Source organism: Oncorhynchus mykiss, chromosome 1 (genome assembly GCF_013265735.2).
Source record: "Oncorhynchus mykiss isolate Arlee chromosome 1, USDA_OmykA_1.1, whole genome shotgun sequence".
Lineage (NCBI taxonomy): Eukaryota > Metazoa > Chordata > Actinopteri > Salmoniformes > Salmonidae > Oncorhynchus > Oncorhynchus mykiss.
Genome location: NC_048565.1, coordinates 17,189,205 through 17,206,668, shown reverse-complemented (window position 1 = coordinate 17,206,668; position 17,464 = coordinate 17,189,205). Strand labels below are relative to the sequence as shown.

The window sequence follows — 17,464 nt, the reverse complement described above, 5'->3', positions numbered from 1 at the left end:
CCTCCCTAACCCGGACGACGCTAGGCCAATTGTGCGTCGCCCCGGCCGCGACCTCCTGCCGGTTACGACAGAGCCTGGGCGCGAACCCAGGGACTCTGATGGCACAGCTGGCGCTGTAGTACAGCGCCCTTAACCACTGCGCCACCCGGGAGGCCTGTTTTTTATTGTTGTAGTATCATCTTTCACATGTACTAGAACAGCCACACAGTCAGATAGGATGCTGGAGATAATTTTGATGGATAACACAAGAGGGCAACTGTAGGTGTGCAAAGTTTCAGACTGATAACTTCAGGAATGGGTGCGCTACATGACATTTAGCATGAAGTCACCCAGGTGTCCCACACAAGTTGCCCAAATGTACCCAAGTGGCCAAATTGGTGAAATGACCTATAACTATATACAGCAGTGCAAATAACTATATACAACACATCAAAAAGCTATTCTAACACACACACTCACAAAAAAAAATGTTTAAAAAAATATTAGAAAATAAATATAGAAAAAAAAAAACAGTACACCCCTTGGAAATCCTCGTCACAGTATTTTGCTGCCTGTGCCCTGTCCCATAGCAGTCTCTTTCTGATGTAAAGCAGAGGCAAACTGAACAAGTGGTGCATTTCATGCGACACAGAACACAATGACGCCTCCATGCTGTGCCCTTTAAATTAAAAAAAAATGTATATATAATATATATATATATTTTTATATTTCATAAAACGGCATTAGCACTTACCCGTCCAGAAGTACGTTTGAATCATAACACTCCAAGATTCCTCAAACAAAAAATCTGTCTCACTTACACTTTTACTTTAGAGTTTGACTTCGCTTTACATTATGTAATTCGCCAGGATATCTTCAATGAAATCGTTGAAACTACAACTTTCCGAAATACAGCTGCGCGTAAAAAGCCTTACAGCAACTGCTCTGATCGTCAAGGCGAAAATGGAGTTCCCTGCGCGTGTGATTACAACCAAGGAATTGTGGTCCAACCCCAAACCATTACATACTGGCGTTTACCTCAGCTCATTGGCTATCTACCCAGCTAGATTTCAAGAAGATCAGTGGTCATTGGGCAGAAATATAGTAAATCGATGAAGCTTCGCTAAAATGATTGGTGCGTCAGGTAGTCATTTATCGTTGTCTTCAAATCAGCTCACTTCGGTCAATTCTCCCCGCAAAAAAACCAATGATGTTTGACTGTGTTGCGAACATCCAGAGGAATGCACTGAAACCCACCATGAATGACTATATAAACTATTGTTTACATGGGCGAATCACGCCGAATGCTCCGTAAAAAAATGATAGAGATGGAATTCACGGCACAAATAGTTTACAAAATGTTTAGATTTAGGCTATAAAAATTTATTTTATCAAAGAAAACGGCACTTCATTTGATCAATGGGATACTCAGGAAGAGAAATAAGAGCAAGATATCAGAATGTAAGTCATAATTTTACCTTCATATGTGAAAGTCTAAAAACTGTCATGGCGGGAAAATGTTTCTGTTCTTGATTGATCTTCTCAAACAAAAGCATGGGATTTGTTCTCTGTAATAGCTATTTTAAATTGGAAAATGTAGTTTGATTACCAAGATTCTAATCTTTTGAAGGGTGTAAGACACTTGCATTTTCAAGAATGTTTAATGTTACGAAATTGTATTTTTAGTTGTCACTCTGAAATTTCCCCTGATGTTGGTCCCTGTACGGGGACAGCAGCCATAACTTAACAACACAGTCATCTCAGATTTTCAAAATATGCGTTACAGCCAACGATAGACAAGCATTTGTGTAAGTTTAGCATGGCATAATGCTATGCTAGGTTGTGCTGGCAGCAGGCAACATTTTCACAAAAATAAGAAAAGCAACCAAATTAAATAATTTACCTTTGAAGAACTTCAGATGCTTTCACTCAGGAGACTCCCAGTTAGATAGCAAATGTTCCTTTTTTCCAAAAATAATATTTTTGGAGGTGAAAAACGTCACCTTAGTTCATCCTGCTTGGCTGAGAAATCGACCAAAAATACTTAAATTATAACGCCAAACTTTTTTCAAAATTTGCTCCATAATATCGACAGAAACACGGCAAACGTTGTTTAGGATCCATCCTCAAAGTGTTTTTAACATATGTATTCAATAATATATCCGTGGAGGCAGTTGGTTTCTCATAAACTATTGGAAAAATTGCTACCTCAGTATTTTACGCAACGTTTTCTCCGGGAGACACCATGCGTCCACTCGCCCTATATGGTCTCTAACAGCCATTCTCCAATGGAAATGCCTAAAGACGTCACAATGCTGCAGACACCTTGGGGAAAACGTGGAAAACGTAAGCTGACTCCTAGCTGCTTCACAGCCATATAAGGAGTCATTGGCATGAGGCTGTTTCAAAAAATGCGTCACTTCCTGATTGGATCTTTATCTGGGTTTCGCCTGTAACATCAGTTCTGTGGCACTCACAGACAATATCTTTGCAGTTTTGGAAACGTCAGTGTTTTCTTTCCAAAGCTGTCAATTATATGCATAGTCGCATCTTTTCGTGACAAAATATCTTGTTTAAGACGGGAACGTTTTTCATCCAAAAATTTAAATATCCAAGAAGTTAATGAACTTTTGTGTCTTGAGTACAAAACAATCCAGTCACCATCAAAGACGAACCAAATTCTACTTTACAACTGCGCATAGACTCCTCTCGATTAATGGCCTTTGATGATAACTGCTGCTTTGTTTGGCACAAGACCTATGTGAGATTTTATTTAGTCTAGCTACTTGGAGTAGCTGAGACGTGCCTCCCTCCATAGAGGTTGCTTCATCGTTATTCAAAATATTTGAAAAAAGGGGTTTTCTACAAAGCTTGAATGACATATTCTTGTTATCCAAGCTTAATGTAATGATGGTAATCATCCCTTGTTTTTTTTCAGCTGCAAGCAGTCCCCTAGACAGCCCCCGGAATGTATCCACCTGTGCCTCCCTCAACTTCCCATTCGCTCGCAGGTATTTTGGTACCCTGCTACACTTAAGCTCTGGATGTTTATTTGTGTGGGTGTTTATGAATCCTCTACCTTCAGATCATACTTACTCTAGAGTAGTAGACCAGTCTTTCTCAACCACTCTTGCACCTGGTCCGCATTCCTTGAAAACCATTTACGTTAATCAAACACAGAAAAGCGTTTCATTATTGATGGAGCGACCAGTGTCGTTGCACGCACAAGAGGTCGAGAAACAGTCGGCTCCTCTAATTCCTCCCCTTCAGCATTTGCTTGCTCGCGTCCCTCTTGCCATTTTAATGTGGGTTTAGAAAGGATGTATCACTCAATGCAATGATGTCACACTCAATGCTCTTTTCTGTCCTGGCACCCAAATGGTGGAACAAGATTCCCCCTAAAGTTAGGGAAGTATACTGCACAACACTAACACCCTTGCCTTTTTTGCACTAACACTCACGCTTGTCTTTTCTGACTAGCACTAACTTTGCACACTCCGACACTCATATTATTTACAAATGAAGCATTTGTGTTTAGTGAATCTGTCAGATCAGAAGCAGTAGGGATGACCAGGGATGATTTCTTGATAAGTGTGTGAATCAGACCATTTCCCTGTCCTGCTTAGCATTCAAAATGTAAGGAGTACTTTTAGGTGTGAGGGGAAAAAGTATGGATTAAAAATGTGATTATTTTCTCTAGGAATGTAGTGAAGTAAAACTTGTCAAAAATATAAATAGTAAAGTACAGATACTGAAAAAAACGACTTAAGTAGTACTTTAAAGTATTTTTACTTAAGTACTTTACACCACTGTAGTTAACATTAGCCTTCCACATCTAGCTACTGTGCATATTGCACTTCCATCCTCTCAGGCCAGGGGCACAATGTATGAATTTATGGTTGGCTCAGAATCACCATTATAATCATTGGCCAGTATGGAGAATTAAGTAAAACTACAAGTCCAAATCCTTATCTCCAACCATTGCTCATTTAGGAAAGGGACAATTTTAGCTGGCTAGCTAGCCACCGGAGGACAACGTTTAAGTAATTCTGTCAGTATTGCTCTCGATGTGATGTGGTTGGAGTGCAGTCAAATCCAGACTGGCTTCTCTCAACACATTTTTTTTGGTGCACCAGGACCATTCACTGTGTGTGTGTGTGTGCAACGATGTATAAATATAAAGTCAATGATTGTTGATTGAAGTGCGTTGATGTCTTTACAATGCGTTTGATAGCGGTTGTCGTAACGTTCAACCAAGAACTGCTCAATCCTTTAAGCTGGAGCGATTTGCTTTAAGTATGCTTTCATCCGATCCTCTTCAAAACCACATTTGGCCAGCAGTGTGCTCGCAGTTACTCAACATCCCTTTATTCGCGACCCTGGATTTTCCAGTGCAACCTGTAAACACTTAGATTCCTGATGGTAACAGCCATCTCTGATTTAGAATAAAGGCACATCACATTATTGGTTATGCATATCTAGAGAAATGTGATTTTTCTTAACCCAGATGTGATTGGAAAATACATAGTTTTATACAATGTCTCTGGAAATGGGCTGAAAAAGAACTCCACTGGACTAGAGCCCCTTCTAATGTCAGTGACCCATATCCCTGGTGATTACAGTAGAAAGAACGAAAGTGCTATGCACATTTCTTTGCTCTTTAAATTGGTGTTGGGCTAGACAAATTAAGACTGACACATAAGCCAATTGTGTCAGACTTCATATGTCAAATGAAATGTCACAGGTCAGTGGCTCACTATCACAGTCATGTTTGGTCTAAGCATGGGACTGTAGAGAGATGTAACAGTTCAAAATGTTCACCATCTCTCTCCTGCTTCTCCTGCTGCCGTGACCTCCGCCACATGGCTCGCACTGACAGGTACTTCTTTCGCTTATCCTATTGTCCTTCATGCTTTTCTCATGCCCAGCTTTAAATTGATAACCACATTTCCTCAAACCAAAATATAAAATCCCCTTTTATTTCCTCAGCCCAGATACACTGTGACACGTGCATATTGATTACACATAACAATGTATATTACATGAACAACAAAGTAATAAGAAGACACAGCAAAGTGTTGTAGTGCTGGGACGACATAATGTGTTATAAGGGAGTTTGGGATATGATATGTAAATATAAAAGGTTACATAATAAGGCGTGTGCCTTTTTTTCACCAGAACGGAAGGCAGAAGATGGTCGCTGGCGTCCCTCCCCTCTTCCGGCTACGGAACCAATCCCCCCAGCTCTACAGTCTCTGTAAGTCTCTAAACCTAACCCCACTCCACTCCCACAGGGGCCATATGAAACTGCAGTTACACAACACCACATATACCATTAAACAAGATAATATACGGTATACATCTGAGGCTGACAGAGACGATGTATGTACACTGACCATGTGACCAGACAGGACAAATCCTGACTGGAATCATCATCTGTCTGAATGAGCCATCATGTTTGACTCCTAGCCTGCGGTGGATAATGTCCATAGGACATGCATATATTAAGTGTGACGTGATTGGCAAATGTTCTGTATTTGTGCTCGTAATATGATTTGATGCTTTTGAAGAGCGTTATCAATGGTCTGCTGTCTTAGTGGTTCGCACTCAAATGCCCTCATCTTATATTTTTCTTACCCTGTGAATATTGTTAATGCATTAACATAATCATCAGAATACGTTTAAGTTGTGTAAGTATTCTATAAGAGAGAAAGTGTGGGGGCTCTATAGCAGTGGAGTCTCCTCCTCCTCCAAGGAAGGGGAGGACCACTGCTCTATTGTGACTGATGAGAGATTAGGACTCTGCTCTTCATATGTCTCAACAAACCCTAAACACAAACTCCTCTGCTCACAAATCCACCAGCATCCATGTTTCTGACAGACTAACTTGGTTCCTTTTCCCCTCTAAATGTCCTGCGTGACACTATATCTAGCCATCTTGTCTCAAGAGGACCACAATGGAAATAAGTCCCAGACTTTGTGTTATCCTCCATGATTTTACTCCTATGTATGTACGGCTTTTTCAAGTTTTGTGTGTGCTCGTTTAAAAAAAATGGTTGTCGTGTCTTTGGCTATGCCGGATTAAGTGATATGACATACTATTCTATAAAATAATTTATCTGTAATTAAGATTACCTGATTGAGCTAATCATGTAAATGTAATTAACTAGAGAGTCGGCCACCACAAAATAATATTTATAGAGCTGTTATCTTCCGAATAAACTCTTAAAGACCTAGTAATATTTTACATCAATAGCAGTCAATATTAATCGTCATCTTAATTCAGTCTCATCTGAAAGTTAAATTCTTGGTTATCTGCACGAACCCTGGCTAACAAGTTGAACTAGCAATACAAAATTGGGTTTAATTATTTATTTCCTAAATACCTAACTAATCACACAGAATTACACATACACATAATTAAATCATAACTTGATTACAAATTACCTCTATGTTAACCAAGGGCTTTGCAAATGTAACATCAGTAGGGTAGAGAGAGGAAAAAGGGGGGAAAAGGTATTTATGACGGTCATAAACCTACCTCCCAGGCCAATGTCATGACATGGTCTAATTAATAAACTAAAGTACAGAGTAGGAGAACGACATGAGACAATGTGAAAAATCTAAGGTCTGTAGGAGAAAGATGGTGAGATGAGAACAGGCCGTGTGTTCCTCCACTTTTAGGGAGTTTAATGAGGTATAACCTGGCACATGCGGCGAGGTCAGACTGGGACAATAGGCCTGTCAGAGGTCCTCCATGACCTCTTTATGTTCAGGCAGAAAAGGGACATCATTGCTATTCAGGACTCATGGGGTGAAAAATTGGACAGATTGCCAGAAGTGGCCAGTGTGTGCTTTTCATCGAATAAAAAGATGAACAAAAAGAATGTGCTCAGCCTCAATAGCTGCAAGAAAAAAATAACAGTTTTCTTGTCCTAAATATGATACCGATCCTCCATCTTTCAGGATAAACTGTTGGCTTTTGAATTTTAAAATATGATGTCAAACACAGTTCTCTTACATATGTCAGTGGGATAATGTGTTGATTTTTTTGAGTGGGCATTTACCTAGACTAATGGAACCCTTGAAAGATATGTACTTATTTTTCTCCAGTCCTCCTCCTCCTCCCAGGAGCGCCTGCACCAGCTGCCCTACCAGCCCACTCAAGACCAACTCCACTTCCTGTTCAAGCACTTCCTCAGCTCGGAGAATGTGGCCGACGAGGAAGTGCGACCCTCACCGTTCATGCGCCCTCGCTCCCACAGCCTCAGGTAGCCGGCAGTTACCTCTTGCCTGAACTGTAATGAGCCGTCCTTGAACAATAATAATGAAGTGCTATATCATCAAAATTAGATTTAATGCATCATCACCTTACGTTTGTTTTTGTGGAGTTTTTTTGTTTTATTGTCAGACATGGGAAGTTACTACATGCAAATTGGTACTTCCAAAACAAGAGAGCCGCCTAGGTGTGGACTAAACTTGAGTCAGTGGAGGTTTTACAGTGGAGCCAGCCAGCAATCCTGCTTTGTGCAATCCAACCCTGCTGCCAGTATTGACAAAGGGTGTTCAGCCCAAATGTGGTCATTCCTGTATTCAAAGTAAAGCAAAGTATTTTGCATTTGCCAATATTCAGCACGCCTCAAGTTGACCTCTGGCTAAGCTCACTACTGGGGTTGGGTGGTATTCAGATTTTCATACCATTCCTGTACCAGGTAGCCTAGCGGGCGGCAGGTAGCCTAGCGGTTGATGAGCGTTCGAATCCCTAAGCCGGCAAGGCAGTCAACACCCCCCCCCCCCCCCCCCCCCCCCAACAACAACTGCTTCCAGGGGCACTGATGACGTGGACGTTGATTAAGGCAGCCTCACGCACCTCTCTGATTCAGAGTTCGGTTAAATGCGGAAGGCACATTTTGATTGAATCCATTCACAACTAAATATATATCCCCTTTCCCATACCAAGGTATACGGTATTGCCAGCAGTGCACACTATTTTTGTTTTAAATAAAATGAGGCAGCAGGGATCTTGATCAAGGAGGGAACTGATTGTCTCTGCTGTAACCAAGAACCAAGAAGCTTGATCTTGCAAGCTAGCTACTAGCTAGCAAACCTAATGCATCGCTGGAGCCCTGAGCTGGAGATTATGTATTTGGCACATCTTTGATAGTTAACTTATAAGCACCCCCCTCCCCAAACACAAAAAAACAAACAAATATTGTATTGAAAATCGTATCGTCTGTATTTCAAAATACCCTACGCAGACGGGACGACAGTGCGTGGTGCTGCTGTGTGGCCTAAGGCAGAGAAGAGAGCAGCGTTGTGTACCATGCTCTGCTCCCTGTGTTCTTGTGGCATGGTGTGGTCTGCCGTGCGTGGGTGGTTTGCTAACAGAGCACTGCGGGAACCTGCTAGGCTGGGGGGGGGGGGGGGGGGGGCAGCAGCTGCAGGGCGAGGCCTCTTTCATGGCAACAAAAAAAACAGAATGGGTCTGTGGATGGGGTGTGTTTCTGCTCTGTCCCCCTAACTCTTGGACAATGAGTTTAAGCAGGAAAAGGGGAAAACTAAGGCCCTGTTTGTTGAAAATATGGGCCAGACAGATGTGGTCAATAACTTACAGTATCTTAGCTGTTATCTTACCTAATACTGAAGTTTAAAAAAAATATATATATTATTTTTAAAAATCTAAAGTAACAGTAAAACAGGACATGAGCTTGGAAGTAAAATAACGTGTTGATTTAGATGTTTTGAAGGGATTCTATTACATTTTTTTGTCAAAATGGTGCACAGTCACTTTTCCACAATAAATATTTGTGGGATGATCATTTTTGCCATTATTCAAAAGATTGCACCCACCCAATAAGAACGGCCGAGCTCTGTCAGTCCATTTGGTTGTATTGGAATAATAGAAATTGACCAGCTTCATGTCATTTTCTGTTGTAGCCCCGCAAGAACAATGGGTTCATTCGATAATGAGGTCGTCATGATGAACCATGTTTACAAAGAACGTTTTCCTAAGGTATGTCATGTTGTCTTCTCCCCCTTTTTTGTACAGGAGGCAATGTCTGTTTGTATTTGCAATAATCAGAACACTTATGCTCTCTGATCTTGCGTAACAAGTGCTTCGGTGTGTGTTTGTGAATGTGTGTTGTCTTTAGGCCACACTGCAGATGGAGGAGCTCTTGCTGGATATCGTCACTGCCTGCTCCTCAGAAAGCACCCTCCCACTGTCTGATGGTGTACTGGGCTTCATCCAGCACCAGCTGGTGGAGCTGGTCCGAGACTGTCTGGACAAGTCCCACACGGGCCTGGTCACCTTGCACTACTTTGTGGAGTTGCAGGATAAACTGGAGAAGCTGCTCCACGAGGTGGGATGTCCACAAATGTCTTTGTGTCTGGGTTCAGCAATGTGATAGTTATCAATCTTAGATTCAACAATGTGATCAGCCGATAACTCTCACTTGAGTCTGATCCCTCAGACTACCCATTGTTTAAAGATTTGCATGATTTGCTTAGGATTCTACTGCTATTTTTTTCACTTACTAAGCTGTCTAAAGTTCAATATTCATAGTTTGTCCTTATTCGTTTCTAAAGAGGTTGTGGAGTTTTTCTCAAAGGTTAAGACCGAAGGAATGAAAAAAGAAAGACCATAGTCTGGCATCAGAGGGAAAAATTGAAGACATTTAAACAATTCCTGAGGGATCTTCTGGCTTCTGTCCTTTAGCTTTGGTTCACTGTTCACTAACAGTGACTGAGTGAGCAAAGCCTCATGCCAACACTGACAATGAACTTAGCCTGTTACATCACTTCCTCCCCTCATTTATTTTGCTGTCTGTCTAGGGAAGCATCAACATCATTAAACTGTCCATATACATGTAGAGACAACCCTACCATATTAGTGCTGCTGGGTATAAATTAACTACTTGTTCATCAGTTAAACATCCAAATGTGATGGCGCTAAATCAAGAGGAATTGATTGAGCCTGGGCCAAGAGAAACGATTAGCCAGACAGTCTCAAGCCCTAAAGTGCACAATAGATTTGGAAATGGAATTTCCCCGTAATTGGTAGTGCAACTGATCTGTACTCTCTTATCCGTATAGATCCTATTAAATTACTAATGTATTCTAATTCTATGGTCTTATCACTGTTATGATAGAATGGTTGTTTCTATGGCAACATCTTTCTCCTGTGTGGACAGCCAGTGTGTACTTTCAGATAGCAGGCATGGCAGGGGCACAGCTGAGATGATAAATGTGTTCCCATACAGTGAAATAAATGATCCTTTGACATGGCCAGTTTTCTTGCACCGAAATATCCTCAAAACTACGGTATGGATATGTCAACCTGAGGAATAGATAAATTGTTTTTGGGGGGCGTGTTAGTTATGTGGTTTCATTAGTGCAGTTTGTCACCCTTGCCATGTTAATTCAAGGCAGACTCAACGACGATGACTCACTGTTTGAATCAGGGGGCTTTCGGAATACGCAAGAGGAATATTCTCGTTTGTTTAATGTAACGTCCTCTCTGACGCATTGTTGTGGGGATACCCATGTTGCCACATTTTATCCATCTGTTCAGGGGGACACATTACTTTTTGCTTCCTTCTTCAGACATTCGTCTTCATTGCTTTGGCTTGTTTCATTTTTTATGAGTCTGACTGAGCCCGTCTCATGTGGTCCCGTGGGGTTGTTTCCAGTGAGGCGTCTTTCCATGATGCACAACATATTTCCTGTTTTGCATCTTTAATTCAAAAGAGTTCTCACTGCATTCTTGCTGTGTCTAGGTGGTTAATCTAGATAAGACTCGAAACTCAGTGTTGCTCTCACCACTCTAACCTGAGCAGACAGTTTGCCTTGAAGCCAAACTCACTTAATGTAATGTGTGGTAAATAGTTAGTTGTCCTCTTTTTGTGTGTGTCTGTACACTGACAGCTGTCCAGACACTTGCCCCTGACCTCAAAGGACACCGCAGCAATCACCAATGCTATTCTGCCTCTTGATCCTCGTGAACTAGAACATGATTACAATGCTTATATTGGGTTTCCTATACTGATGCATAGTGTAAGGGCTTAAGAACCATTGGCTTCCTGATTTGTGTACTGTAGAACAATCTATTCCCTGGAATTGATCATCCACTGAAGTATTTTCTAACAAGCACAAGTGTAATTTCTTCCCTTGAAGGCACCAAAGAGATTTGAAAAGAAACTGCACTGTGTGGTCCTGTCCATGAACAACCCCTAGCGGCTAGCTCCTTCCCCCTCGGCATTTGGGTGGAATTATTGCCATATTATGTACACTTATCCAGTCCTCTCAGATCTACAGAGGTGTCTACCAACTGCACAGACGTCTATTCCACGTTGGTTCAAATGTAATTTACTTGAAATGACGTAGAAACAACTCTGATTCAACAAGTGTGTCCCCAGTGGGTCAGGGCTAGCGCCCTCAAACTCAACTCTGGATCTCGAAGCCAGTTCCACTGTGTTTTTTTCATTGTTCTCCTCTAATAAGGGACTGATTTAGACCTGGGACAATGGGTGTAATTAATTGTCAGGTGGAACAGAAAACCAGCAGGGTCCGGACCTTGTAGGGTAAGAGTTGAATACCACTGGGCTAGGGTTTCTTTCTGGACAGGACCTATCTCTGCAAGATATCCATTCTGTCATCATTCTGCATGTAGCTAGGTTGTTTTGGACATAGTATGCTAGCTTTAATGCTATGTGGTTGTGTTCTTGCTATGGCGAAAGATGTGAATAGACTTTTCTCTTTTTGATCTCTGTGTCTTCAACAAAGTTGATCATCTCCATGTTATGCTGTTAAAAAGCCAAAACATTTTGTCTTTGCATTTCAGGCGTACGATCGCTCGGAGAGCGAGGAGGTATCCGTCATCACCCAGCTGGTGAAGAAGATTCTCATCATCATATCCCGACCGGCGAGGCTGCTCGAGTGCCTGGTGAGATGGAGAGAAAGTCTCATTCTGATTGAAAATGAGAGCGATTCTGTTGAGAGCGATGGAAAGCCGTCTCTCTTAATCTGTTGTTGCTTGGGGAATTGAAGGTTTTTAAGCCACTGCATTGCCAATAAGCTCTTTCATGGCTAGGTGATTTTATTCACCTTAATCCAATCTAATTTAATGGGCCTTGGATGTAATTGGCAGGAATTTGACCCGGAAGAGTTCTATCATCTGCTGGAGGCAGCCGAGGGTCATGCCAAAGAGGGCCAGGGCATCAAGACGGACATTCCACGTTACATCATCAACCAACTGGGCTTGACTCGCGACCCCCTCGAAGGTATTGGTACATCTTTTGCCATAACATTGACCTGAATTTACCGCACTTGAGGCAGACATCCAGAACCAGTAAATATCATGCATTGCTGATCAATCATATCTTTCTCCCCTGCTCTTTTAGATATGGTACAGCTTGAACAGTCTGCTCCGTCAATGACAGTGAAGTTTGATGAGTCGGTGGAGGTAAGGAGTTAGCCACCCTGATAGAGCCTGCAGAATAAAATAACAGGACTTTCAATTAACAATATAGGTCCTGATAGCAGCTTTGTTTACATGACTTAATTTAGTAGTCTGGCTATGTAATTATACCTTTGCCAGTCGGATAATGAGTTCCTGGGCACCTTCTTTATAATGTGAGCCTCCTAACTTGTCGTGACTTGACTTTAACATTAATCTGAAGACTGTTATTTATCTAATTACCTAAATATGTTTAATTGTTATCAAATTAAAATAATCATGTAACAATTAACTCATTAGGTTCTGGGGCACCACGAGAGTGGTTCTTTAAAGAGTTACCATCTCCCGAATGAAACTCTAAAGGTCTTTACCTATCACATTTATAAATAGTCAACTTATTAATCATAAACTTGTATCATATCATCATTCTGAACAGTTGTAACCTCCTTGCATCTGCAAAAACCTGAGCCTCATGATTCAGTACTGCACAAATTGGTTTATTTTTTTATTTACAAGCTAAGTAAATGGTAATACAGAATTAACATACACACTTCATAGGTTAAAAACAGGTCCCTAGTGGAATGACAACAACATGGCTGCTTGTTACAAAAGAGATGGGGATGGGGGGGGGCAGAGAGGGACAGAGACACTTAACCTTAGTACATTTAGAAACTACTCATTTACTGTATCATATACTTTGCACATGAACCGCCGCCCTCTTTGAGTAAGAAATCATGAATGTTAGGTGAAATTCCATATCTATCTCGTTGGACAGGGCCTTGGAATGGGGGTTGGGCCTTTTCACGGCACACTTGTAAGGCTCTGATTGTCCAAAAAAATGGTTCCAACAACTCTTTTACTGTTTTTCTTCTCTGTAGTTGTCCGGTATCCGGTGACTTGTCATGTAGTCCTGAACAGAACTACAGAATTGGTTTTCCTTCCATTCGCTCCTGAAGATGCTTCTTTATAGGCTAGCCAGCCGTGTCAATGGTTCCCAGTGGGGTGATGAGAGTAGCGTAATACGATGGTTTGAACAGAGTAGTAGAATAGTCCCACTTAAATTCACTTTCGTTAGGACAGTTAGAATAGCTAATCAGCCGTACCAGTGATTGTCCGGGAGGTGAGTTTGTCGCTACCTCGTGTTGAGATTCAGAGTTCAGACCACTTTTAAACATGAGCTGCAGCTCTACTTCTCTCTGGTCTAGTATGTTAATTTCTTAACCCATCATTTTATACAGTTTGTTCGAAAGGGCGGTTTTGTCAGGCTGACACGCTCTCTGACCTCACTCAGGGGCGTGACTTTTATCACTGTTCAAAGTTTATGTAAATCAATTATCTCTTACGGATCCTAAAATCACATCCCTCACTTAACAAAAATACTTTAATCATTTTTCATATTACATGCACAACACATCGGATGGAATTGGGTATACTTTCCAAGTTACAGTATTTCCTTCATAACATTTTTAATGACACCACAAAATAACAAACACTATGACATTAGTGTTCTATAGATTGTCTCTGACCATTCCCCATGTTCTATGTTATAAATATTGTTCCAGTATTCGCTTTTGAACATGTTAGAGTTTCGGTGGGAAAAGTCTCTTGAAACAAAGACACATTCCTTTGGTGAATTTGGAGAGGGAGACCTGAATCTTCTTTTGATTTACAACAGAACGCGAGCTGTTAATCCCCACCAGTTCCATCCTCTGCCCGTGAGAGGGGGTCTGGTTGAAGTTTTTCATTTCAAACCTGATCTGACCTGTTTGGATTCTCGTGGACAGTCATGACACTTCTCTTGTTGTTTGCACTGTTTGCAGCAGAACAAGTGTCCACAGACCCCAACGCGAAGGAAACCACTGGAGAGTGACTTTGAAACCATCAAGCTCATCAGTAATGGAGCTTATGGGTAAGCGCTAAACAGACAGGTGGTTAACCACACTAATAACTAAAAAACAACTCCCAATTAGCTATTAGCTGACATATATTTACTATAAATCAATGCACTCAGCAATAGTCAGTTCAAGGTTCAAGTTAAAAGGTCAACTGTAGACTTATGTCATGATTGGTAAACATTTAGACTACTGAAAAAATAGAACACACTTCCACTTACTATGAATGAACCTACCCCTGTAGTCATGGTTTATCAATGTGGAGGTTTTGTATGACCATGGCTCTTGTCCTGTGGCGGTTGGCAGGGCTGTGTACCTGGTCCGTCACAGAAACACCCGGCAGCGTTTCGCCATGAAGAAGATCAACCGGCAGAACCTAGTCCTGAGGAACCAGATCCAGCAGGTGTTTGTGGAGCGGGACATCCTGACCTTCGCCGAGAACCCCTTCGTGGTCTCCATGTTTTGCTCCTTCGAGACACGGCGCCACCTGTGCATGGTGATGGAGTATGTGGAAGGTAATGTGTTTTCTAAAAGAGGCGGACTGAATGAAAAAAGTTGGAACGGTGAATGTGTTCTTACCCATGATTTCTCGTATCTGAAGCATAACGTTTGGTCATCTCTTGCAGGTGGGGACTGTGCCAACCTGCTAAAGAACATGGGCCCCCTTCCTGTGGACATGACCCGGATGTACTTTGCTGAGACTGTGCTGGCCTTAGAGTACCTTCACAACTACGGCATCGTCCATAGAGACCTCAAACCTGACAAGTGTGTACAGAACCAGCTTTAGTCTTTACACAGCTCAAGTTGAAGAAAGTGTAGTTTGAACATTTCTCTCCATCCCCCTGCAGCTTGTTGATCACCTCTATGGGCCACATCAAACTGACTGACTTTGGCCTGTCCAGAGTTGGCCTGATGAACATGACTACCAACCTGTATGAGGGTCACATGGAGAAAGACACCAGGGAGTTCATCGACAAACAGGTGGGAGTCAGTGCTGTAAAACCCTTTATTTGTCATTTCACTATAAATAAAGTACATTCAGCTCCATAGTAAGGCATAGGACAACAATATACCGAAAATGCCAAACACATGTCTTGAACACAAAGGCACATATTCACACACTTACACCAGGTCAAATACTCAATCCAGTATAGGTGTACCATATCATAACTACTGTGTAACTAAATGTCAATGTGTTAAAAATACACATGCTAAAGGTATAATTCAACATTATCGGTGTGGTTCTCTAGGTGTGTGGCACCCCAGAGTACATAGCCCCAGAGGTGATACTGAGACAGGGCTATGGGAAGCCAGTAGACTGGTGGGCCATGGGCGTCATCCTGTATGAGTTCCTGGTTGGATGTGTGCCCTTCTTTGGGGACACGCCCGAGGAACTCTTTGGGCAAGTTGTCAGTGGCAAGTATCCATTGATGGAATATAAACAGTGTATAGGCTTTTTAAAATGGTGTTCAATGTGGAGATTAACGTGTGCTTGCCCGATGTACAGATGACATCACCTGGCCCGATGGGGACGAAGCTTTACCTGCAGACGCCCAGGACATGATCACACGGCTGCTGAGGCAGAGCCCTCTGGAGCGCCTGGGGACAGGTACGTAAACCACTCTGCTACATTCCAATATCCTACTAACACCCCACATGGAATTAATGTCCAATCTTACATGGAATTCATGTTCAATTGCTTAATTCTTAGTGGTGCGCTAGTGTAGATATTGGAACCAAGCCCTCGTCTTCCATTTCACGTCATCCCGCTCTGACGTTTTGCTGTTGGCTATTGTTCTGAAATCTACACACATGACTGTGATCTTCAAAAATACATTTTGTTCTAGGAGGAGCACCTGAGGTCAAACGACACTGCTTTTTCTTGCATCTGGACTGGAACGGGCTACTGCGACAGAAAGCAGAATTCATCCCTCAACTGGAAGCGGAGGACGACACCAGCTACTTTGACAGTACGTGGCAGTCCTTCACAAGTGGTCTTTTTTTCATGTATTTTTATTTATCCTTTATTTAAACAGAGAAGTCACATAGAAATGTACATATATTTTCCAAGTGAGTACTGGCCACAAAAGCAGCATACATAGGCTGTTCTCCTAAAACTAATAGTGTATGGCTGCGTTTAGACAGGCAGCCAAATTCTGGTCTTTTGACCATTCAGTTCAGCTCTGAAAATGAGGTGATCTGATATGATTGGTCAAAAGACCAATTAGTGGAAAAAATATCAGAATGGGCTGCCTGCGGTAACACAGCCATACACGCTTAGAAAAAGGGTGCTATCAAGAACCTAAAAGGGTTCATCAGCTGTTCCCATATGAGAACCCCTTTTGAAGAACCCTTTTTGGTTCCAGGTAGAAGAACCCTTTTGGTTCCAAGTAGAACCATTTTCCACAGACAGTTTTACCTGGAACCAAAAAAGGTTTTTACCTTGAACCAAAAAAGGGGTTTTACCTTGAACCAAAAAAGGGGTTTTACCTTGAACCAAAAAGTGTTTAACCTTGAACCAAAAAGGGTTCTTCAAAAGGGTTCTCCTATGCAGACAGCCGAAGAACCCTTTTGGAACCTTTTTGTCTAAGACTATAGTTACACATGAGACATCACACAACACAAAACAGAACAATGAATGGAAGTTAACAGTGTAAAGTGCACAAGAGAACTTAAAAGAGCAGGTCTTATTAAAGGTGCTACTTAGGGTGAAAAATAATAATTATAAATTGTATTGTAATTTCAGAAAATGGCCATAAATATACAGTTGAAGTTGGAAGTTTACATACACCTTAGCCAAATACATTTAAACTCAGTTTTTCACAATTCCTGACATTTAATCCTAGTAAAAACTCCCTGTCTTAGGTCAGTTAGGATCACCACTTTATTTTAAGAATGTGAAATGTCAGAATAATAGTAGTGATTTTATTTCAGCTTTATTTTATTTCATCACATTCCCAGTGGGTCAGAAGTTTACATGCACTCAATTAGTATTTGGTAGCAATGCCTTTAAATTGTTTAACTTGGGTCAAACGTTTCGGGTTGGCTTCCACAAGCTTCCCACAATATGTTGGGTGAATTTTGGCCCATTCCTCCTGACAGAGCTGGTGTAACTGAATCAGGTTTGCAGGTCTCC

The 17,464-nt window shown here is 41.6% G+C and overlaps 1 protein-coding gene across 1 annotated transcript in view; it reads left to right on the top strand.

Moving 5' to 3' along the window:
* Positions 1 to 17,464, top strand: part of LOC110493215 (microtubule-associated serine/threonine-protein kinase 3) — a 47,556-nt gene that overhangs the window by 14,289 nt on the left and 15,803 nt on the right. Inside the window, exons 4-18 of the mRNA XM_021567512.2 lie at positions 2,918 to 2,990; positions 5,158 to 5,236; positions 7,093 to 7,250; positions 8,917 to 8,992; positions 9,132 to 9,341; positions 11,822 to 11,923; positions 12,128 to 12,260; positions 12,381 to 12,442; positions 14,257 to 14,345; positions 14,635 to 14,843; positions 14,955 to 15,093; positions 15,177 to 15,309; positions 15,579 to 15,744; positions 15,836 to 15,937; positions 16,176 to 16,298. Of these exons, the coding sequence (XP_021423187.2) occupies positions 2,918 to 2,990; positions 5,158 to 5,236; positions 7,093 to 7,250; positions 8,917 to 8,992; positions 9,132 to 9,341; positions 11,822 to 11,923; positions 12,128 to 12,260; positions 12,381 to 12,442; positions 14,257 to 14,345; positions 14,635 to 14,843; positions 14,955 to 15,093; positions 15,177 to 15,309; positions 15,579 to 15,744; positions 15,836 to 15,937; positions 16,176 to 16,298 (1,854 nt within the window). The remainder of the gene's footprint in view (positions 1 to 2,917; positions 2,991 to 5,157; positions 5,237 to 7,092; positions 7,251 to 8,916; positions 8,993 to 9,131; positions 9,342 to 11,821; positions 11,924 to 12,127; positions 12,261 to 12,380; positions 12,443 to 14,256; positions 14,346 to 14,634; positions 14,844 to 14,954; positions 15,094 to 15,176; positions 15,310 to 15,578; positions 15,745 to 15,835; positions 15,938 to 16,175; positions 16,299 to 17,464) is intronic.